Source organism: Pelobates fuscus, chromosome 12 (genome assembly GCF_036172605.1).
Source record: "Pelobates fuscus isolate aPelFus1 chromosome 12, aPelFus1.pri, whole genome shotgun sequence".
Classification (NCBI taxonomy): Eukaryota; Metazoa; Chordata; class Amphibia; order Anura; family Pelobatidae; genus Pelobates; species Pelobates fuscus.
In genome coordinates this window covers 105,141,861-105,166,394 of record NC_086328.1, presented here as the reverse complement: position 1 = coordinate 105,166,394, position 24,534 = coordinate 105,141,861, and the positions used below count along the sequence as shown (strand labels likewise).

Below are 24,534 nucleotides of genomic sequence, written 5' to 3'. Positions count from 1 at the left end.
ATGATATACGGGCCGTCATAGCCACATCTGCTTCTTCCAGTGCGGTAATGCGGCCTGCATGCGTCGTGAGTTCGGCGCGGAGCCCAGCCACCTCCGTCCGCAAGGCTTCCTGCAGATTGGTGGCCACCGCTTGTAGGTCGGTTTTAGTGACCATAGCAGCAGTTAGTTCCCGGAGGGTATTTTCGATCCTCTCCAGGGCAGCATGTGTTGGGCCTTGTGCAGGGGCCGACGCCATCTTGGGCGTTGCAGGGTCGCCGCTCGCCCCGGGCTGTGGCTGTAAGAAACCGTCCAGGGGGCCTTGCTGGGGGTTCCCTGGGGTCTGGGGATGCTCAGGTCGTTTAGTGCGCCCCATGAAAGCTGAATTGCCGCTATAAATCGCTATATCGGGGGTGTAGGTGAGCGGAGCTCTTCTCTCACGCGGCCATCTTAGACGGAGCCAAAACCACGCCCCCGAGAGTGGTCTAGTTGACCTTTTTTTTAAACTGCTTAATTTAACATGTTTTGTGGCATCCATGTTAAGTAACCCAGTTTTGAGATTTTGCTGCTCATGCACAGATGGCTCACTGTGCTGGCCTTGCCAGTGTTTGGAACAGAGAATAACCCCTATAGATGTAATCCTTACTGCTGTGCTAATCAAAGTACAAATGAAATAGAACATACTATAAAATAACAGGTCCTATAGACTAAGAGGGCGGTTATACATAAAAATATTCCTGATTAGAGAGTAAATTAGATAATTTTGCCAATTAATTCTGGGAGGTTCTGAAACAAATGGCCATGTGACAAAATACCTCATCACTTCTTTAAGAATAATGTATGTTCAAGCTAAATAAGTCCATAGTTATAAACCTATTAAGCTCCAATTCTTTATTTTCATGAAAAAATTCCGATATTCCCCAGTACACTGCATGCTGCTTTATAAGTGAAGAGAATTACATAGAAACTTGAACTCCATAACAAAAAGGCACATTATTTTTATTTACAAGATTTAAAGAGCATATGGAAACCAACAATCACAAATCCACAACTGAATTTACAGAGCATTATTAATAAAGTTATATTATTTGTCAAATGTAGAAGTTGTCAAAGTGATCATATGGCAATTAAAGAGAAATCTAACAAAGAAATGTTTACACTTTTCCCACAAAAGAAGGGCCCCATGTATCAGAGTTCATACTTGAAATGTAATTATTCTACAAATGGCAAGAGGGCAAAACCAAACAGGACAATTGAAGGATTCTGCTTTTGGAGCCACAAACTAAATTTTTTTTCCTTCTTTTAAAGGAAAAGATAAATACTGAAATTGACATAAAAAGTCAGACTTGATACAGTGTTTTATGGTCTCTAGTGCTACTATAGCACATATAATCAAAAGGTAAGAGCGGAGAACGTGATTACTGCATATCTTGTATGCAAGAGAGGACAATTACTTTTTAATTCAGGGCAGCGGTCAGAAACGTTTGGCTCCTGTGGTTTTAACATGAAGCAGAAAAAATATATATATTTATATATTTACACACAGTAAATGTTTAACAAAACAACTCAGAAAAGATCAACATTATACACAGAAAGAGAGCAGGAGAAGGTGCATTTTTTTCCTTTACAAAGCATGCGCCTTCAAGGAAAATCATGTTGCTCAAAGCCTTAAAGGACAACGGTCACCTCAAAACTATTTTTTTAAATAAACCACATCAAGTTTTGAAAAAGTATATGGAGGATACAAAACCAAAAAAAAAAAAAAAAGTATCCTTACCTTTAGCACATGACAGGATCCTTCAGCCGTATACATGCACCTTGGGTCAGAGAGTTTGAAAACTAAAATTTAGTCCTTATGACCTTCCTAGCTTCTGTGCAGGGAGTGAAGCAGGGGAGGCTGTAGAGACGGTCTGTTTTCAAGCACTGTCTGACCCAAGGTGCATGTATATGACTGAAGAATCCGGTCATGTTCGAAAGGTAGGGATGAGTTTTCTCATCATTCCCATGTACACCATTAAAAAAATAAAAATAAACAGGATTTCCTTTCAGAACTTGATGAAAGGATATTTAAAAAAAAAAAAAATAATAAGTTTTTAGGTCACAGTTGTTCTTTAAAAGAGCTCAGGAAATGAACATTAATCTTTCAAACTATAGGTCTATTAACATTTGCTAGACATCACACTATGGGGAGTTAAAGTACAACAATGATTGTTTAATGCTACAACAACTTTACAGCAAATACAAAAACAAACAGAACCTAAAATAGCAGCAAACTTCACATGGCAAATTTCCACATGGGGTTACCACACGATTTGCCGGGTGCCAACAAAGTGCTCAGAGTTTAATTTACAATAAGATTCACAATAAAATGTACCAAGGTACAAGGCTGAGAGTGGCTCGCACAGTGTTATTGAATGGTCATAGTAACACACAGGGGCCAGATTAATATACACATTTACAGAAAAATGAAATGCCGTATTTGGACACTCTACTGCCTAGCAGCTAAAGCAGGAAATACTACAGTAATTTAGAGATGGTGTCACTTTAAAAATAAACTAAAGCAGAGCTTTTACTTGGTGTTATAACCCACCAATTGGCAGGAAAGGAATTCAGTTTCCTTTCTACCCATTTTAAACTAGACTTGATTATCCAGATCCCATCTACCCCTATAGAGGTTGACACTGGAGATCCTATTAAGTCTGACAGTAAACAGACTAGATTATTTGGATCACAATACCCCTATATTTTGGGTCCTATTAACTCTTTAAAGCCTGTTTAGCCACCATGGTGACTGGCTGATATTGTCTGAATTGCACTGGAAGTACAATTATGCTGCTCTCTTAAACATCTTCCCATTATCCTAAGATCTAGGACCAATTAAGCAAACCATAATTCAGACAAAAGCCAAAGCTTATAATAAAAAAAATCAACAGGAATGTTAATGATTAACATCTACAGCCAAATGCTGAAATTCTTAAAAACTAAACTTAACTTAATAAAGATGTTAAACTTTAGATTAAATGAAAATGCAACAAGAGCTGGTCTGTTTGCGATAGCACTCTATATGCAGTTCAATATATCGTAAGGCTAACTGAGCGGTTCATTTTCTTTCCAATAAGGCGAGATGCTCTGTTGCTCTGCGCGGTTGATCGTGTCGTCCTTCGATCAGGAAATAGCACCTTTTCTTCAGCTGCTGCTTTCGCCATTTGTGCTTTCTTTAATTCCCTAGAGAAGAGAAAATTTTAAAACACTGAATCAGTTTCACATTTATAGCCTAAATAGCAGATACAGCGTTGATGTGCTCTTTGTATCTTGTTAATGTATATAATATAGAGCTGGTAGTAGCCTCTGTATATTTAATGATTTGACTGTTCCACTAACATCTGAAGGAGAACATTTTTCACTAGAAAAATAGGGGGTTCTGTTTCAGAAAACACCACCCACTGGTGACATGCATTTAGTGCAGGTTCAAGACAAGAAAAGATCCCATTACAATATCACCTTCCAGTGGCAACAGATGTTAGTACACAGACACAGAATCAGGAGGTCATAGGTTCAAGACTCACCAGAGGTAATGTATCTACTAGTAGTAGCCTCTGTACATTTAATGATTTGACTGTTGGAAGGAGAACATTTTTCAATAGCAAAATATGGGGTGAAGAGTAGTATGGAAGTAGTATGGAAGTAAAGGAGTAATTTGACTATAAACTTATAAAAATTGTAGAACTTACTAAAAATTAACTCCTCTGTATTTTATAGGAAGGAACCTGTAATGTTATTTATTGCTGCTCAGGGAAATGTATAGAGTAATTTGACTATAAACTTATAAAAATTGTAGAACTTACTAAAAATTAACTCCTCTGTATTTTATAGGAAGGAACCTGTAATGTTATTTATTGCTGCTCAGGGAAATGTTCAGTCACCCTGCACTCTCTAGATAAATTCAGGCAATCTTTCAGTGTAAATTTTTAGGCTAGCACTTACTTCTGAAGGAGAGCATTCTTAAACTTCTCAGCATTTAACTCAATCCGCAATTGTTCAGCACTTTTCCGAGAAGCAGATAAAAGCACTGAATGCTTCACAAGAGCCACAGATGAGGGCCTTTTCTCTGGATCTGGAGAGATCATAAGCTAAACAAACAAAAAATATATATATAGATTTACATACAAATTTAGAGATTGTCCCAAAATGACACTTGTGCTGAATACATAATATGTACAAACACTAATTATACCTTCATTAGATCGAGAAGCTCTTGTGAGATTAACTGGGGTAACCTCGGCAATTTTCCTTGCCGTATTTCGTGCCACTGATCCCCATTAGTTGGAAGAGGCTCTGCCCCTGCAGCACAGCACACAGTTAGAGCCAGGGCAAAGATGTCCGCCTTTGGTAAATTAATATAGTCCTAGAAAAGAAAAAGGGAATATAAAGCACAAAAAAAAAAAAAAAACCCCGAATAGGCTTTCCATTCTTTTATACAGACCCTGCAATCAGAAGATTGATGGACTTAATTTCCATAACAAAATAGAAAAGCAAAGAATACGAACCTCCTGCAGGACTTCATTGGCGAGGAATCGACTATCTCCTTCTTCTACATGAGGACTCGTCACACGTGTTACATGGCCAAGGTCACCTGTTGGATGAGTTACACAACAAACATTGAACTCTACAAATGAGTAAGGAAAATATGTGATTTAAAGAGGACTTAGAACTTGGAAACCCAGGTGTGAATCCTGGACAGACCATCAGTAAGTGTCCATAAGAGGTGGAGTGTGTGTGTATGAAATAGCTCAGTGGGCTAATGCATCAGCAGAATCTGTTCTAACCCTTGGGTCGCAGGTTCAAATCCCGGCAGGGTTGACTCAGCCCTTCATCCTTCCGAGGTAGATAAAATGAGTACCATTAAATTGGGTGATAGTAACAACCCCTGGTTGTTGGGCTAAGGTAACATCCCCAGGACGTACTTGGAAACCAGAGTAATCTGAATGTACCTTTCCTGGTTAAATACTTTGTTATTATTATTATTATATACACTTGTGCTCAAAAGTTTGCATACCCTTGGAGAATTGGTAATAAATGTACAATTTTTCAAGAAAACATGAGTAAGCAGGCAAATATTTCTTATGGGATTCTTATTCAACTGTAGGTTATAACAGAATGGCACAATCGTAAAACTAAACATGGCAAGAAAAAAAAAAAAAAAATGAAATAATCCCTATTCAATAGCCTGCATACCCTTAGTTCTCAATACTGTGTATTGCTCCCTTTAGTATAAAATACAGAATGCGGTCCTTTGTAATAGTAGTCTATCAGGCTGCAAATTCTATAGTTGGTATAGCTGCCCATTCGTCTTGACAAAATGCCTCCAGGTCATGCCAAGTCTTTGGTCGTCTTGCATGAACAGCACGTTTGAGATCTCCCAGAGTGGCTTATTTATATGAAGGCCAGGAGACCGATGGCCACTCCAGAACCTTCACCTCCACCACTGGAGGGACAACTTGGCCTTGAGCGTCGTGTTGGAAAGTCCAAGAGCGTCCCATGCGTAGCCTTTGTGCAGAAGAATGCAAAACTGTCTGCCAGTATTTTCAGAAAACATGCTGTATTCATCTTGCCATCAATTTTCACAAGATTCCCCGTGCCTTTAGAGTTCACACACCCCCAAAACATCAGTGAGCCACCACCATGCTTCACAGTGGGAATGGTATTCTTTTCACTATAGACCTTGTTGACCCCTCCCCAAACACTGCTCTTATGGTTGTAACCGCAAAGCTCTATTTTGGTCTCATCACTCCAAATTACAGTGCGCCAGAAGCTGTGAGGCGTGTCAAAGTGTTTTCGGCACATTGTAACCAGGCTTTTTGTGGCATTGGTGCTGTAAAGGCTTCTTTACAGAAAAGGCAGCTAATTTTTGTTCACGTTTCTTCGGATTGTGCTCCTCGAAACAACCACATTATCTTTTTCCAGAGCATCCTGTATTTCTCCTGAGTTTACCTGTGGGTTTTTCTTTGTATCCCAAACAATTCTTCTGGCAGTTGTGGCTGAAATCATTTTTGGTCTACCTGACCTTGGCATCAAGAGATCCACAAATTTTCCACTTCTTAATAAATGATAGAACATGATTATACTGACTGACAATTTTAAGGCTTTGGATATCTTTTTATATCCGCTAGACTGCAAGCTCGTTGGAGCAGGGTCCTCTTCATCATATTGTTCCTGAAAGTTTTTATACACAGACAGACACACACAGAGACACTAATTGCAATTTAAAAAGCTGTGGGAAATTAGCCTTTAATTGACATTTTAACACTTGTGTGTCTGTAGCAAGCCCAAACATTTAAAAAGGTATGTAAACATTTGATCAGGGCCATTTGGGCGTTTTCTGTTATCATTATGATTTAAAAAGTAACCAAACAACTATGTGATAATGACTTGCTTCATATGATCACTATCCTTCAATTAAATACTTTTTGCACGATCAGTCATATTTTCAAAACCAATGCCAAAATTTCACAATTTCTGCCAGGGTATGCAAACCTTTGAGCACAACTGTATGTCCCAGCCTACCTAAATTCTTCATAGTTTTAATGCTCGTTTGAGCTGGGACTACAAAAAGATCCAATTTCTCTAATTGTAAATGTGTTTCAAGAGGGATTACTTTTTCCATTAAAAAAAAAAAAAGAATATATATATATATATATATATATATATATATATTTTAAATATACCTATTTTAAAAGTAACTTTTCGAGATCCACAGTCATCATCATCTCCTTCCTCTGCAGTTGAGCTCGGAATGGATGTTCGGGAAATAAAAATATTACCTGGAGGAAAAATATTAATTTATTACCAATTTAAGGCCTTTGTAACCTAGAACTTGCACGTGCATTGGTCAGAACAAAATGATTGTCACTTTTACAGCAGAGTAAAGATAAAAGTGGGTACGGTCACTCAAGAAAAATAAATAATATTAATATAGGATTGGGGAGAAAGGTGGGTTCTGTCACTTATTCTAATTATTGAAAACGATTCGGAAAGACTGAGGTGAGGAAAAGCTCTGCCATTATAAATTCCCTGCATCAGGCAGTGAGTATGGCAAATATTACCTTCCTGTGCCAGACATGAATTATTTTGGAAAGGTTATTGAAACTTACTTGGCTTAATGTCCATGTGCACCAATGACATGGAATGAATATATTTCAGCCCACGAGCCACCTGATGGAGCAGGTCCTTTAGTTCTGGTTCAGTGAAATACTGCATATGCCGATAATTATCACTTATTGCATCAGCTAAACTCCCACCTGGAAAGCAAAATAAAAACAGATTTACCATTAACTAAAACCACCATGATAAATTACCCAAAATGTAAAGTATTGGATTGTCAAGTGTTCTAAAAGCTTGCAAAATCAGTGTTTGATTGCCTAAAGCTACTAGGACTGAATTGCATTTTGAGTTTATATTTATAATGTAAGATTGTCCTATTTGTTTTGCTTTCTTATTAAAAAAAAATCATTAAAAAAAAAAAGTCTTATTTGTAAGTTATCTTAAATTCCACTTCAAACTGATTATTTAAGGAGAAACTCAAATATCATATGTTTCGTCTGCAGGATAAAGTATTACAGAACTGTTCTGCAGAGGCCATGTGAAAATATATTTTTATGACCGATCCATTGTGCCTTTTATTCACAGACAGCCCTCACTTAACATGACAAAGAAAACCTAGACCTGCATAAAGCTAAAATTAATTGACTAGCTGCCAAACATCCTTCCAGGATATTAAATCTGGTTATCTCTAGATGTTGAATACAGTCACAATTTATGAATAAATTACACAAAGAGGGATTCTTAGAAACACAGAATGTTACAGCAGATAAGAACCGGCCCATCTAGTCTGCCCAATTTTCTAAATACTTTCATTAGCCCCTGGCCTTATCTTATAGTTAGGATAGCCTTATGCCTATCCCACGCATGCTTAACCCCTTAAGGACACATGACGTGTGTGACATGTCATGATTCCATTTTATTCCAGAAGTTTGGTCCTTAAGGGGTTAAACTCCTTTACTGTGTTAACCTCTACCACTTCCAGGCTATTCCATGCAATACTTCCTGATATTTTTAAACCTTTGTCCCTCTAATTTAAGATTATGTCCTCTTGTTGTGGTAGTTTTTCTTCTTTTAAATATAGTCTCCTCCTTTACTGTGTTATGTATTTAAATGTTTCTATCATATCCCCCGTCTCGTCTTTCCTCCAAGCTATACATGTTAAGATCTTTTAACCTTTCCTTGTAACTTTTATCCTGCAATCCGTGAACCAGTTTAGTAGCCCTTCTCTGAACTCTCTCTAAGATATCAATATCCTTCTGAAGATACGGTCTCCAGTACTGCGTACAATACTCCAAGTGAGGTCATGAGCACTTCCCTCTTTCTACTGCTAATACCTCTCCCTATCCAACCAAGCATTCTGCTAGCATTTCCTGCTGCTCTATTACATTGTCTACCTTTAAGTCATCAGAAATAATCACCCCTAAATCCCTTTCCTCAGATGTTGAGGTTAGGACTCTCTCAAATATTCTGTACTCTGCCCTTGGGTTTTTACGTCCAAGATGCATTATCTTGCACTTATCCACATTAAATGTCAGTTGCCACAACTGACCATTTTTCTAGTTTACCTAAATCATTTGGCTTATCCCTCCTGGAACATCAATCATGTTACATATCTTATTGCAGAAGGTCTTGATGGTAAGGTATGTCTTTTTTTTGCTGATGATACTATCACTAATAAAAAATATTAAAGAGAATAGGTCCAAGTACAGATCCCTAAGGTACCCCACTGGTGACAAGCCCAAGCTTCGAATATACTCCATTGACTACTGTTGACTACCTCTGTTGCCTGTCACTCAGCCACTGCCTTACCCTTTCAACAATATTGGAATCCAAACTTCAATATTGCAGTTTATTGATAAGCCTTCTATGTGCAACAGTGTCAAAAGCCTTACTGAAATCTAGGTAAGCAATGTCTACTGCACCACCCTGATCTATAATTTTAGTTATCCAATCAAAAAAAAAAAAAAAAAATCATTAATATTAGTTTGGCATGATCTCCCTGAAGTAAACCCATGTTGTCTCTGAAATCCATGTATTTTTAGATGTTCAACAATCCTATCCTTTAACATGGTTTCTATCACTTTCCCCACTACTAAAGTAAGGCTTACTGGCCTATAGTTGCCCGACTCCTCCCTATTAATATCATGGATGCATTTTAGCTGTACAGAATAGGAAGTTTAACATGTGTAAGCCATGGAGAAAGTTGGAAAACCCTTTAGAAATAAACGGAACATAAGGAATGCAAATTTCTTATTGACCATCCTTGAGACCAAATTGTTTTGTAGTGAATGTTTAGAAGCAGGAAATTGACACCATGCTGTCACTCACCATTGCAGTACTCATTCTGAATAAGCATGTGGTCATCTTCAGCCCAAGCGGAGTAGTATCGAACTACATGTGGATGTTGCCCGAGCACAGCGTGGGCATATACCTCCCGTAGCGCATTCTGCCTGTAATAAACACAAGGTTACTTGTACCACAGGAACTCTGCTTCACATGACTGGAGAATTAACATTGCCACACTCAGTCAAAGCTTTCCTAGACAGACTGTGGAATAAAAAATAAAGTCAGACTAAGCCATTTATGAACTATGTATTACAAAGAGACAACCACGTAAGGGATTTTTGTAAAAACCTGAAATACTGTTAAAGGACCACTCTAGGCACCCAGACCACTTCAGCTTAATGAAGTGGTCTGGGTGCCAGGTCTAGCTAGGGTTAACCCATTTTTTTTTGGTTAATCCAGCCCTCAAATGGGTTAATCCAGCCCTCAAAGCCTCTAGTGGCTGTCTCATTGACAGCCGCTAGAGGCGCTTGCGTGATTCTCACTGTGAAAATCACAGTGAGAGCACGCAAGCGTCCATAGGAAAGCATTAATAATGCTTTCCTATGAGACCGGCTGAATGCGCGCGCAGCTCTTGCCGCGCGTGCGCATTCAGCCGAATGGGAGGAGAGGAGGAGCATCGGAGGAGGAGAGCTCCCCGCCCGGCGCTGGAAAAAGGTAAGTTTTAACCCCTTTCCTCTCCCCAGAGCCCGACGGGAGGGGGTCCCTGAGGATGGGGGCACCCTCAGGGCACTATAGTGCAAGGAAAACGAGTATGTTTTCCTGGCACTATAGTGGTCCTTTAACACACACACACTTATAATTTGGTCATAGTTTAAGAAGAGATACTTTATCAACATTACTTACTCATCAACTGAACCAGCAAGCGGCTTCTTTGACCTCTTAATTGCATAGATACATCCATCTATCCGCTTCACACATTTAAACACCGACCCAAACTCTCCAGAACCAATCTTTTCCAACTCATGGAACTCTGTTGCATAGCGAGATTTCATGTTGCTTTCAGTAATTGTGACTCTCTGTAGACAAAGAAATAAAAACCAAAACACAAAATACAATTTTAATAAGAAAGAAGTACAAAGCATACAAAAAAAAAATTATAAATAACGCCTATGTATACCCAATTTATGATATTGCTTGATTATTTGGACTTATCCGCCTCTGCGCAGGCAACCATATATTATTCCGATCTGTCCGAAATAGCTTCGCCTCATGTTATCTACACTTTTAATATGCACGGCTCTGCGCAAGCGACTGTTTGTGTTGATAGTACTGTGTTCAACAATCGCGTTTATACTGTGATGACAAACATATTCAAAACAAAAAAATATAAACTAAACCTTCACATATACAAGAGGCAATCTCTAACTTTCATTACGTTTGTTTTTTTGGACAGATGAGTTTGTGTAGCTTGCATCGTATTACTTGTCACCACCATACTGATCTTTACATACAAAAACTATTTGCTAAGGTTAGAATATGTGAATCAGCAAACTTCAATAACATACTATATTATGTTCTAATTAAGATATGCACATGTAAATATAAGTCAAAGACAAAACATTGAACTGTGTACAAAAAGCTTACATTGCAATACAATTAAAATTTTACTTTTTGGTGAGTGTTCTTTTAATGACTTTCTGAACTCAACAAGCAGTGTCACACACTGAGCAGAGGGGAAACTAAAACTACAGTACTTTACCTTGGCAGGTCTAATGTTCTCATCCTCTAACTCCCCATCACTGCCTTCCATCTCTTCTCCATAAGAACTAGGAAGGAAAATAAAATCAGTTACAAATTCGTACAGAGTCTCTGCTTACATTATTCAAACCATTTCAACTTTAAAGACAGGTGAGATTGTTTATGGCCACACTGATGATTAATTCAAAGGGCAAGTTGCAGAAGGCCATTTTTCAAACCGGAAATGTCAGTTTTTCCAAGAGAATCAAAATGCCAACAGCAGGTCCTCCAATTGCTTTGTAAGTGGGAGCAGCAACTTGCAATTAGAGGATACAAGACACTCATTGACAAACAGGGCCATCACATAAAATATCAATCCCCTCTCTCCCATCACCACTAAATACAGGAGACCTGGAGTAGGGCTCTTCTAAATAAGGCTCTCTCAAATGGTTTGTTGAATTAGGAAAAACCTTCCCCAATTCAACAAAAAAACATTTATGATAAGTCTGTCTCCTGCAGAAAGAAGAGCACTTTGTGGAAAGATCACCACACGTAGTGTGGGTGTTCTATTTATTCCATGTCTTTTAAGGGGCAGCTTTCCCATGAACTCCTGCTTCTGAGATATATTGACACACGTTAATTTCCAGCTTTTTCCAATAGACAAGACTAAAGCAAAATGCAATAATAACCAAGTTACAGCAGAAATAAGAGCAGTGAACTGCCTCTTTCAAAGATCTCAACACCCACTTGCAAGAGGAAAACGAAGAAGCCATGGTTCAAGAATTTATTGTACATATATCAGTTTTTATACAAACTGCCTGCAGTATCTCGCAAATCAGATCTTTGAGAGTTTGCTACAGACATGCATTTAATATGAATCTATGTTTAAAATCAGCTCACTTTTTTACCCACAATTAACACTTCCTCTTGCAGGGGAGTAGAGACCTGGAAATGGCCCACTGGATATGACATACACCTTTATTAACTTTACAAGTTTCAGATATTCAGTCAGCATGTTCAGGAACAAATACTGTGTCACAGCAGATGTATTAACAGCTAAACACATTAGGGTTTTGTCAAAGAAACAACCTGTCAGCACTTCATAGATTTTGATCAAATGCCACAGGCATAACTTGAAATATAGGACACAAGCTTGAAAAGCAATACAAGTACAGCATTTCATGAAAATAAGTGAACACTTCCCCACGCCCTCTGGTACAATCAACCGACCCACGAATCATCAATCTGCCCCTTGGATTTCACATTGTACTGGATCAGCTGTGTTCCTTTAATGCACCAATTATCTACATATCAATTTTAGCCTTTAAGCTCTTCACCTATTACTAAATTATATTATATAAACAATTAACCCATAAGCTGCAAGCCTTTTCTACATCCTTGGGGAGCTTAATTGTTCTGTTTGGCTATACACTGGCCCTGAAGATGTCACAATGTGCTTTAATTAACCGTTTCTATGACAGTACACAATTGTAAAAAACAAGTTAAAAAAATAAACTCACTCATTCCAATGCATTCTCTTTCGGCGGCGCTGGTTAAGCCCTGTTGAGTTCTGCAAATCCAGAGTATCTGGGGTGAATGGATTGATATTAACTTGAGGTGCGCTGTACACAAATTCTGGCTTTTCAGACTGTCCAACGTCCGGAAAAAGAGCACAACCTCGTAATCTTAGTGCGCTGGAGCCAGCTACACGAGCTCTCGACAACAAACTCTGAGGAAATAAAGAAGTATTTTAAAATAATTATTTACAGGGAACCTTATTTTACCACAGGACAATACAACCAACCAGATAAGGTATGAGTACAACATATATAACAGTAACATAATAAAAGTGTAAAAAAAAAAAAATATATACAAATATTGACAGTTGCAGATTGATTTTTTTTTCTTTTAGGGCTTGTATTAAAAACAATTTGTTAAAGGGACACTATGGTCACCCACACCACCTAATCTCATTGAAGTGGTCTGGGTGCAGTGTCCCTGTCCCAGCAGAACAACTGCAATGTTTATATTGCAGTGTTAGGACTGCCTTTAGTCGCTGTCTACCAGACAGCAACGAGAGGTCCTGCATGCAGTTTCACGGACTTTGACATCCAGCGTCAAGCAAATCTCCATAGGAAGGCAGATTTAAAATTCATAAGGCCTAAAGTGCATGCGCATTAGGTCCCCTCATCAGCTGTCATCTCTGTAATCCTTACACTAAAATGTGTTTCTTTAAGGTTGTAAAGGAAACAAATGAACACAACAGTAACAAAAGGAAAATAATTTCACAAACGGTAATGTAACCTTACAAGAGAAACTCAAACTGAGTATTAGAGTGACTGCAACATATTCGAAAGATAATCAACAAAAACCTTTATATGGACACTACAGTCACCAAAAGAGCTTTAGCTTTAAGGACCACCATAGGCACCCAGACCACTTCAGCTTAATGAAGTGGTCTGGGTGCCAGGTCCATCTAGGGTTAACCCTGCCTGCTGTAAACATAGCAGTTTCGGAGAAACTGCTATGTTTACATATGGGTTAATCCAGCCTCTAGAGGCTCTCATTGACAGCCGCCAGAGGCACTTGGGCGCTTCTCACTGTTATTTTCACACGGAGAAGACACCAGTGTCCATAGGAAAGCATTGAGAAATGCTTTCCTAGGGACTGACTGAATGCGCGCGCGGCTCTTGCCGCGCATTCAGCCAATGACGTCAGAAGGAGGAGGAGAGTCCCAGCGCCGAGGTAGGCCGGCGCTCGAGAAAGATTTTAACCCCTTCCTCCCACTTTAGCCTGGCGGTAGGGGGGCCATGAGGATGGGAGGGGGACCTATTAACACTATAGTTTCCTGGCACTATAGTGGTCCTTTAATGAAGCAGTTTTAGTGTATAGATCATGCCCCTGCAGTATCGCTGCTCAATTCTCTGCCATTTAGCCACACCATGCATGAAAGCAAAATGGTTTCATTTTCAATCAGGTGTAACTTAAAAGCTGTTAACTCCTGGTCTGTGAATTGAACTTTAAATCACACACAGGAGGCTCATGTGGTGTCTAGCAAGCTATTAACAGAGAAAGATAAATTCTAAAATAGAATTTTCAATAAAAGTAATGTAAACATTAGATAACTTTTTACATGAAGAATTTAGGAAGGCTGTGTAAGTCACATGCAGAGAGGTGTGCCTATGGCTGAATAAAGAAAATGATTTAAGTTCTAAATGACAGAATTGAGCAGTGAGACTGCAGGGACATGATCTATTCAGCAAAACTTCTTCATTAAGCCAAACATGTTTTGGTAACCATGGTGTCCATTTAAAGATTATACAATATTTAACCAATTTTCCATACAATATAGGTAGATATTCCTTATACATGCATCTAGGGCTGCAATCATTATTATTTATAAACCCAATCGTCTATCCCTGGATATATACGGTAACCATTCGCTGGACTGACTACACGTTTGTGCTTGGTGCAACTTTAAAATCCTAAACAAAATTATTATAGAAATGTCAGCTATGTATTTTATAAAAATGACTAAGTGGAATTACAATTTAAATTAAAACTTCCTGCACGTGAAATAAACAAAAACAACTTCAAACTACTTTTTATGTTCCCCTAACCAAATGAAAAGCATTTTTCTTTTCCAGGTACAATTAGTGTTGCCACGATGACCTGTCAAATTTTGAAGGATCAGTCTGTAGGAAAGTGACCAACACTATCAGACAGTTTTGTACTTGATAGTGGGTCAGTGGAGCTGCAGTGATATCTATCCATTTTAGACTAATAATCAACAGCTGGTTTCCAGATGTTCCAAACCGACTAGAGGAGGTAACATTAGATTTACACTGGGCAGGCTTGACTATTTACCAGCAATTAACACCTGGCTGTGCCGTCTAAATCCAAAACCTATTAGGAATTGTGGCACAGATGTGCAATTTTTTAAAAATACATTTCAGATAATTTTAACCCCTTAAGGACCAAACTTCTGGAATAAAAGGGAATCACGACGTGTCAGACACGTCATGTGTCCTTAAGGGGTTAAAGGAATAATTCCCAGCCATCATATTCTGCTTATGGACACTTGTTATATAACCTCACAAATCCTTATATTGACTACCAAAAAGAGATAAAAAGGAAAACATTGAATAAAATAATAAATACCCCAGTGAATCCACACGTCGGGTGATTCCATTATGCAGCAGAAAAGGTTACTGCTTATAAATAACCCATTTGAAATTATCTACACGCATCAATCAATGTGAAGCACTTTTAAGACTACTTGGTAAATAGCAGGTTCACAGCTCAACCAAATCGTTTAATATTTGAAGATTGTATAAATACTTTTTTGGGATTCAGAACTAAAAATACATAAACACTGCAGGTCTCACTGCACAAGTATTCGTTTAGAAATTAAAATTTAAGAGTACAATAAACATAGCCTTCCTGTTTCTTATATTCAATCTCCCCCCCTGCACCTATTCCCCTGGAGACTCTCTAATGACCACCAAATATACAAAGAAATCACACGAAAAACTGACAGTAACTGCCAAGAGGCAACCACTCGAATACCTTTTTTATAAGTTGCACAGGACATTTAACTAAGAAAAACATCCTTTCAGAAAAAAAGATTTCTCTAGATCCATCAATGAATAAACTAGAGGCATTAAAACCGGCCAAAACAGAGCACAGATCAGCATTGTATTACTTGTCTTTTACTAAGAAATGGTAATATTAACCAACTTGATAACATGTTACGATTTCGAGGACTCTTTAAAGTCTCTCAGTGGTGCCTTTAGGTCTGATACAAAGCCCATCCCCCGTCCTATGAGCACATTCTTTAACAGAAAAGGATGGGGGATGGGAAGTGTAACAGGAGCCGCCCAAACAAGCTCCCAAATCATGATTCAGCCTAAACTCACTTATGGCCACAGTAACCATTTAAAAGGTTGGATCCAGCAGACAAACAGTGACACATCTCCCTTGCTTTTATGTGATGGCTGCTTATAGAAAACACTATATATACAGATTGAACAACACTGAATAACCTCTGTATAACCCACAGCTCCACCCTGCAGTGAAAGTAGGGTCACATGACTCCCAGCACAATGCAAATGCAATCAAAATTACCAACTAGGGTGCCACAGGGCGCAATACAACAAGGATTTCCTGAACAGTGTGCTCACAGTAATGGATATTTACTAAATAAAGCTCTGCAGTAACAGCAAGGCCTTTATTTACTAAACCAAGAAATGTGGAAAACAAACAATCTAGAGAATTGCAAAGATGAGTCTGAAAATAATTCTACATCTCATTCTACTAGCCCTATTATTTTGGCCTAAAATTTGTGATTTGAAGGTCATTGTCAACAGCTAAGTATTGTCAACAGCTAAAACCCACTGCGTTAGCCTTATACACATCCCGAGCATTTACAGTATTAGCCTTATAAACATCACAAGTGTTCTTCAATCAATTTAATGTGTTAGCCCTATACACACCCTGAGCGTTCAATTTATTTATTGCATTAGCCTTATACACATCCCGAGTGTTCGTCAAATTCCTTTATTGTGTTAGCCTTATACACATCTCGAGTGTTCTTCAATTCCTATACCGCGTTAGCCTTACACACATCCTGAACATTCTTCAATTCCTCAGCTGCGTTAGCCTTATGCACATCCTGAGCTTTCTTCAATTAATTTACTCCGTTCGCCTTATACACATCTAGAGCATTCAATATCTTTATACACTTCCGGAGCAGTCAAAGCCAACCAGGTCCTCAAAGGACCACTATAGTGTCAGGAAAACAAACTCATTTTCCTGACACTATATAACCCTTAGGTCCCCCCCTCCCTTAGGGCTAAAGGGGTTGAAACGCCTTCAGTTACTTACCGGTGACCTCTCCTCCACCGCTGACATCAGCTCCCAAGTGGAGCAGAATGCGCATGTGCCGCGCACATTCAAACAGAAATGCTTCCCTATGGACATCTGCATGCTGATGATTTTTGCATCCAGCGTTGCAGAAGCGTCTCTAGCGGCTGTCAGGAAGACAGCCAGTAGAGGCTGGATTAACCCTGCAATGTAAACATAGCAGGTTCTCTGAAACTGCTATGTTTACATCTGAAGGGTTAAAACCTGGGGGACCTAGCACCCAGACCACTTCATTGAGCTGAAGTGGTCTGGGTGACTATGGTGTCCCTTTAAGTTGTAATTTTTGTGAATTCTCCAGGGTATTACAGTTTTTAAGAATAAAAATTGCCTAGAATTTGAAATGCTTCAGTCAATTCCTGGCTATAGTAAATTGAAAAGCAAACAAACTGACTACAGAGTAAAAAAAAAATTTTTTTTTTTTTTTTTTAAATCAGCAGTTCCAGTTTCCATTCTCTACAACTTAAAGGACCACTCTAGGCACCAGGTGCCAGGTCCAGCTAGCTTTTACCCCTTTTTTTTTTTATAAACATAGCAGTTTCAGAGAAACTGCTATGTTTATACTGAGGGTTAAGCCAGCCTCCAGAGCCTCTAGTGGCTGTCTCATTGACAGCCGCTAGAGGCGCTTGCGTGCTTCTCACTGTGAAAATCACAGTGAGAGCACGCAAGCGTCCATAGGAAAGCATTATGAATGCTTTCCTATGCGACCGGCTGAATGCGAGCGCGGCTCCTGCCGCGCATGCGCATTCAGCCGATGACGTCGCGAGGAAGAAGAGGAGGAGGAGGAAAGCTCCCTGCCCGGCGCTGGAGAAAGAGGTAAGTTTAACCCCTTCCTCCCCCCAGAGCCCGGCGGGAGTGGGTCCCTGAGGGTGGGGGCACCCTCAGGGCACTCTAGTGCCAGGAAAACGAGTATGTTTTCCTGGCACTAGAGTGGTCCTTTAAGTGTTTAGTAATAACCTATTAATGTATTTGGATTTATTAAAACAAACTGTGGATAAGTGACACGAGAGAAGAATACTTTGGCCTAAAATATCCAGGCTAAATAAATTCTGAAATTACTTGCTATATAGAATTACTTGAATGGCACGAGCACACACTTCTAACTCACACTGTGCAAACCAAGTTTCTTAAATTATGTGAGACTGAGGACATACACAGGTACATGCTAAACACGCTGTGAGCATGTACAAGGAGCACTGCCACGCCTCCTTTTGAAATGCTGTGAGCACGTAAATAGTGCGCTGCCCCGCCCCCTGCGACACACTGAGCACGTTTACAGAGCGCTGCCCATGACATACGCTGCAAGCATGTACACAGGGCACTGCCCCACCCCCGGCAACACTGAGCACATACACACAGCGCTTTTATCTGCCCTGATAATGCAAAGAGAGCAGCTAGTGGTCCAATAAAAACATGCCACTAGACATGTAGATGAATTATACGTATACGAGCATTTTAGAATAAAGGATTTTACAGACCAACGATTCAAAGTATCCAGCTATTAAAATATCTATAGCTTTTCACTAGTCATCAGAAATTTTGGGCATAGCTCTTTTTGTACATTTGATGTATGTATCTCCATATACAATGTGTTTTATATATGTATTCAATATAAAGGTATTGCATATATTGATGTAAAACTATAAAACCTTTAATAAAAAATATTTGAAGAGAAATGTTGAGCACAGTGTTATTACCTAACAAAATGGCAGTTATTTCACCAAGCTGGAACCTGAGAGATGCCCTAGTTGCAACAATTATCACTGGGATATTGCATCCTTATAGAAAAAAAAACAAATTCTCTTTTATCCTTTCTACCCAGACAGTGATTCCAATTTGCACACATAACAGTAGTATCAGATCAGGCCTCAAGACAAAGTGTAAGGGATCTACTTATTGGGGATCAGGGGCAGGTCCTTAGCTGTGCTCTCATTTAAGAACAGTGGGGTGCAGGTACTGGACTAGAGTGCTGTAGATGTTAGAGAATATACATAACATGATATTCTGGTGCTTACTTTAGGGTGCGTGACTACAATTTACAGTGCAGTGTCCATATGATTTATGGAAACAAGTGCTTAGTTTAGGGTCTGTGATCCTCACCACAGGGCTGTTTGAGGTACAGGTGCTTAATTTGGGGTTGTGCTTATGGAAGTACAAATCTTACCTTTGGTGTGTATGCATATTTGATAGGGAGTACAGTATTTACTTTGGGACAATGATGGTGGTTTGGGGGCTGGGTGTGTATCCAATATATATGGTAGGATGTGTATCTTATGTACATATATAATTAAACAAACTAAGTTCATATATTTTAATACCTTTTTTAGTGGACGAACGGACAAGCTTTCAGCAGAACCTCCCTTTCTCAAGCCTAAAGAAATGCTAGATGTTGAGAGTGTCTGTAGTCATGTAACACAGTACTCAGTTTCATTTAGTTTTTCTTTTGTGTCCCCCCTCTCTTTTTGATGCCCAGTGTAGAGATGTGTTCGATATAACTCCTATCACTGCTGCTTATTATGGTGGGGAATGCCATGTTCGTAATATTATAACAAATCTGCACTACATGATGCTCGTTCTCCATATATCTCTTTTTATTCCATTAAGTTCTTTCGAGTGCAGTATTGCATTTTGTGAGAAGGTTCTCCCGAAAGTTTGTCATTCCATAATTCTGATAGTATGGTAAAAGAGGTATTACAAAATAGGAATTTAATCTGTTATTTTACATCTGCAACTCTGGCCTAACTGTGTTTGAAATTGGGCGGAGGGAGGGTGCAGATGATACACCCTCCACTTAAACCAAGCAAGTCAACCCCATATACATGTACCTTCAGTGTACATGTATGGGGTTAGGGCACTTGTTTTTTTGCGGGTGCGTATGATGTATGCGTTAATGAAGCTTACTAAGAGGGATAACATTTACGGTGTATAATATTTACTTTTTGAATGTTTATAATGTATAGGACACATGTTTGGTTTTGGGGTGTAAATGTTTGGGGAGTGTATGAGGTACAGATGTTTAGTTGCAGGGTGTGTGTGTTTAAGATGTGTATTCCTTGCCTTAAGAGATATATATAGGATACATTTGCTGAGTTTTGGGAAGTATGAGTAGGGGGATCGTTCCTTTCTTTGGGGTGCATATAATGAAAAGCACTGCAGAATTAGTTGGCATTGTATAAATGTACAGAGTGCAACTGCTTCCTTTTGGGCGTACCATTGCTTACCTTGGAGCGTTTACGTGACTTGTAGGAGCGGTGTGCGTGACTTGTAGGGTAGTTTTGGGGGGGGGTGTACGTGACTTGTAGGGTAGTTTTGGGGGGGGGGTGTACGTGACTTGTAGGGTAGTTTTGGGGGGGGGGTGTACGTGACTTGTAGGGTAGTTTTGGGGGGGTGTACGTGACTTGTAGGGTAGTTTTGGGGGGGTGTACGTGACTTGTAGGGTAGTTTTGGGGGGGTGTACGTGACTTGTAGGGTAGTTTTGGGGGGGTGTACGTGACTTGTAGGGTAGTTTTGGGGGGGTGTACGTGACTTGTAGGGTAGTTTTGGGGGGGTGTACGTGACTTGTAGGGTAGTTTTGGGGGGGGTGTACGTGACTTGTAGGGTAGTTTTGGGGGGGTGTACGTGACTTGTAGGGTAGTTTTGGGGGGGTGTACGTGACTTGTAGGGTAGTTTTGGGGGGGTGTACGTGACTTGTAGGGTAGTTTTGGGGGGGTGTACGTGACTTGTAGGGTAGTTTTTGGGGGGTGTACGTGACTTGTAGGGTAGTTTTTGGGGGTGTACGTGACTTGTAGGGTAGTTTTGGGGGGTGTAAGTGGCTTGTAGGGTAGTTTTGGGGTGTGTACGTGGCTTGTAGGGTAGTTTTGGGGGGTGTACGTGGCTTGTAGGGTAGTTTTGGGGGGTGTACGTGGCTTGTAGGGTAGTTTTGGGGGGTGTACGTGACTTGTAGGGTAGTTTTGGGGGGTGTACGTGACTTGTAGGGTAGTTTTGGGGGGTGTACGTGGCTTGTAGGGTAGTTTTGGGGGGTGTACGTGGCTTGTAGGGTAGTTTTGGGGGGTGTACGTGACGGTAGTTTTGGGGGGTGTACGTGACGGTAGTTTTGGGGGGTGTACGTGACGGTAGTTTTGGGGGGTGTACGTGACGGTAGTTTTGGGGGGTGTACGTGACGGTAGTTTTGGGGGGTGTACGTGACGGTAGTTTTGGGGGGTGTACGTGACGGTAGTTTTGGGGGGTGTACGTGACGGTAGTTTTGGGGGGTGTACGTGACGGTAGTTTTGGGGGGTGTACGTGACGGTAGTTTTGGGGGGTGTACGTGACGGTAGTTTTGGGGGGTGTACGTGACGGTAGTTTTGGAGGGTGTACGTGACGGTAGTTTTGGGGGGTGTACGTGACTTGTAGGGTAGTTTTGGGGGGTGTACGTGACTTGTAGGGTAGTTTTGGGGGGTGTACGTGACTTGTAGGGTAGTTTTGGGGGGTGTACGTGACTTGTAGGGTAGTTTTGGGGGGTGTACGTGACTTGTAGGGTAGTTTTGGGGGGTGTACGTGACTTGTAGGGTAGTTTTGGGGGGTGTACGTGACTTGTAGGGTAGTTTTGGGGGGTGTACGTGACTTGTAGGGTAGTTTTGGGGGGTGTACGTGACTTGTAGGGTAGTTTTGGGGGGGTACGTGACTTGTAGGGTAGTTTGTGGGGGGGGTACGTGACTTGTAGGGTAGTTTGTGGGGGGGGTACGTGACTTGTAGGGTAGTCTGTGGGGGGGGTACGTGACTTGTAGGGTAGTTTGTGGGGGGGGGTACGTGACTTGTAGGGTAGTTTGTGGGGGGGTACGTGACTTGTAGGGTAGTTGTGGGGGGGGGTACGTGACTTGTAGGGTAGTTTTTGGGGGATACGTGACTTGTAGGGTAGTTTTTGGGGGGTACGTGACTTGTAGGGTAGTTTTTTGGGGGGGTATGTGACTTGTAGGGTAGTATGTGACTTGTAGGGTAGGTTTTTTAGGGGGGTACGTGACTTGTAGGGTAGTTTTTTTGGGGGGGTACGTGACTTGTAGGGTAGTTTTTTTGGGGGGTACGTGACTTGTAGGGTAGTTGGGGGGGGGGGTGTACATGTATTACTCCTTACCTTTGGGGTGTGCGGGGTGTCGAAGAGCCGCAGTTTGCGGAAAGTCTTGTGAGGGGGAGTTCCCGGACAATCCGGGATGGGGGAGCTCGAGTCCCCCCTGTCTGGGCTCCGTTGGCTCGAGGGGGAGGGGGTCCCGTTCATGTAATAGTATCCGGGTGATTTGACAGGAGAGGAGCCCAGACCCTCCTCGTCCTCCTCCCAGCGGGGGATGGACGGCTGCACGGGGGCCGGCGGTGAGTCGGACTCCTGGAAAGCGGAATCATCCCCGGTGCTGTGTCCGTCCTCCTCGTCGCAGTCCGCGAACAGCAGGCGGGAGCGGGGCAGGCCCGGGGTGCGGGGGGACGAGCTGCTTAGCATGGTACCGGCTTCACGGAGCTCAGCAGCAGCCGGGGAGCGTCATCCGCCCGGGGAACTCTCAGCTCTATCCCTCTATCCGCCCGGGGGCTGATCCGGTCTCTGTCACTGGGTCTCCGGGATGGAGCTCTGTCAGGGTGTGTGACTGTCGGTAGGTCCTGTCACTCGGTCTCCGGTTAGAAGGAGCTCTGTATCCGGGGGGAGCTCGGTCTCCGGTTGGAAGGAGCTCTGTATCCGGGGGAGCTCGGGCAGTCGGTCTCCGGTTGGAAGGAGCTCTGTATCCGGGGGAGCTCGGTCTCCGGTTGGAAGGAGCTCTGTATCCGGGGGGAGCTCGGTCAGTCGGAAGGAGCTCTGTCAGTGTGTGTGACTGTCGGTAGGTCCTGTCACGGTGTCACTCCGGGCGGTAGGTGACTCGGATCGGGAGAAGCTGTGATTCCCTCTCGCTGCCGCTGTGTGGCTCGGGTGGCGCGACCGTTAGTCACGGGGGGCGGGCTGCAGGGCGGGCCAATGGAAACACGCAGCGCCGAGTCATCCAGGGGGCGGGGACACGGGCAGCCAATGGCATCTCGAGGTGAGGTTCAAAAACGGAGCTCGTCAGCGGCAGCCTGGAGGCCTCGTGCGCGCTGACGTCAATTTGGCGCGAATGTGTGCAGGGCAGTCAAGTGGGCGGGGAGTGTGAAACAACATAGGGGCGGGGCCGTGCTGGCCCACGTGCTCTCCCACGGAGCCCTTTAGACACAGACAGGTCGAATCATTAAGGCAGAAGTTGCCGAGCGGGAACTACTGCCGAGTTAGACGATAGTTCGAAATCAGCTATTTTGGCCTTAATGGTCTTCATTGCATAAAGGTGACAGTGTTCACTCAGGAGAAGGGGGTTACCAAACCAAAAACAAAAGAACTGATCTGTAAAAATTCATATAGCGCCTGCATGTTCCGCAGCGCTGTACAATTATAGAATTGGGATATCTCATAAGTGAATCACATACAAAACAGGAACAAGAGGTGAAGAAAGCCCTGCTCAAAGGAGCTTACAATATATGAGGAATGACAGCATTCAGAGGGAGGAGAGACTGAGGGAGAAAATGTGTGAAATCACAATAAAAGTTCTGTGTGCAAGGAGACAGAGTGAACTGAGAGCACATTCCCTCGTAGTAAGCCATATACACCGCGTATGACGTCACGTTCCCTCGTAGTAAGCCGTATACACCGCGTATTGTGTCACGTTCCCTCGTAGTAAGCCGTATACACCGCGTATTGCGTCACGTTCCCTTGTAGTAAGCCGTATACACCGCGTATTGCGTCACGTTCCCTCGTAGTAAGCCGTATACACCGCGTATTGCGTCACGTTCCCTCGTAGTAAGCCGTATACACCGCGTATTGCGTCACGTTCCCTCGTAGTAAGCCGTATACACCGCGTATTGCGTCACGTTCCCTCGTAGTAAGCCTTATTCACCGCGTATTGCGTCACGTTCCCTCGTAGTAAGCCGTATACACCGCGTATTGCGTCACGTTCCCTCGTAGTAAGCCGTATACACCGCGTATTGCGTCACGTTCCCTCGTAGTAAGCCGTATACACCGCGTATTGCGGCACGTTCCCTCGTAGTAAGCCGTATACACCGCGTATTGCGTCACGTTCCCTCGTAGTAAGCCTTATACACCGCGTATTGCGTCACGTTCCCTCGTAGTAATCCGTATACACCGTGTATTGCGTCACGTTCCCTCGTAGTAAGCCGTATACACCGCGTATTGCGTCACGTTCCCTCGTGGGAAGCCTTATACACCGCGTATTGCATCACGTTCCCTCGTAGTAAGCCGTATACACCGCGTATTGCGTCACGTTCCCTCGTAGTAAGCCGTATACACCGCGTATTGCGTCACGTTCCCTCGTAGTAAGCCGTATTCACCGCGTATTGCGTCACGTTCCCTCGTAGTAAGCCGTATACACCGCGTATTGCGTCACGTTCCCTCGTAGTAAGCCGTATTCACCGCGTATTGCGTCACGTTCCCTCGTAGTAAGCCGTATACACCGCGTATTGTGTCACGTTCCC

General features: G+C 41.9%; 1 protein-coding gene across 1 annotated transcript; it reads right to left on the bottom strand.

Moving 5' to 3' along the window:
• Window positions 1–979: 979 nt before the first annotated feature.
• Window positions 980–22,972, bottom strand: WEE1 (WEE1 G2 checkpoint kinase). Its single transcript, XM_063438749.1, has 11 exons — window positions 22,133–22,972; window positions 12,621–12,829; window positions 11,123–11,189; window positions 10,267–10,439; window positions 9,406–9,527; window positions 7,128–7,274; window positions 6,702–6,797; window positions 4,524–4,609; window positions 4,211–4,381; window positions 3,961–4,106; window positions 980–3,201 (listed from the first exon to the last, which is right to left on the bottom strand). Exons 1-11 carry the CDS (start codon window positions 22,487–22,489, stop codon window positions 3,048–3,050), a joined length of 1,728 nt encoding a protein of 575 aa, XP_063294819.1. The 5' UTR covers window positions 22,490–22,972; the 3' UTR covers window positions 980–3,047.
• Window positions 22,973–24,534: the final 1,562 nt, after the last annotated feature.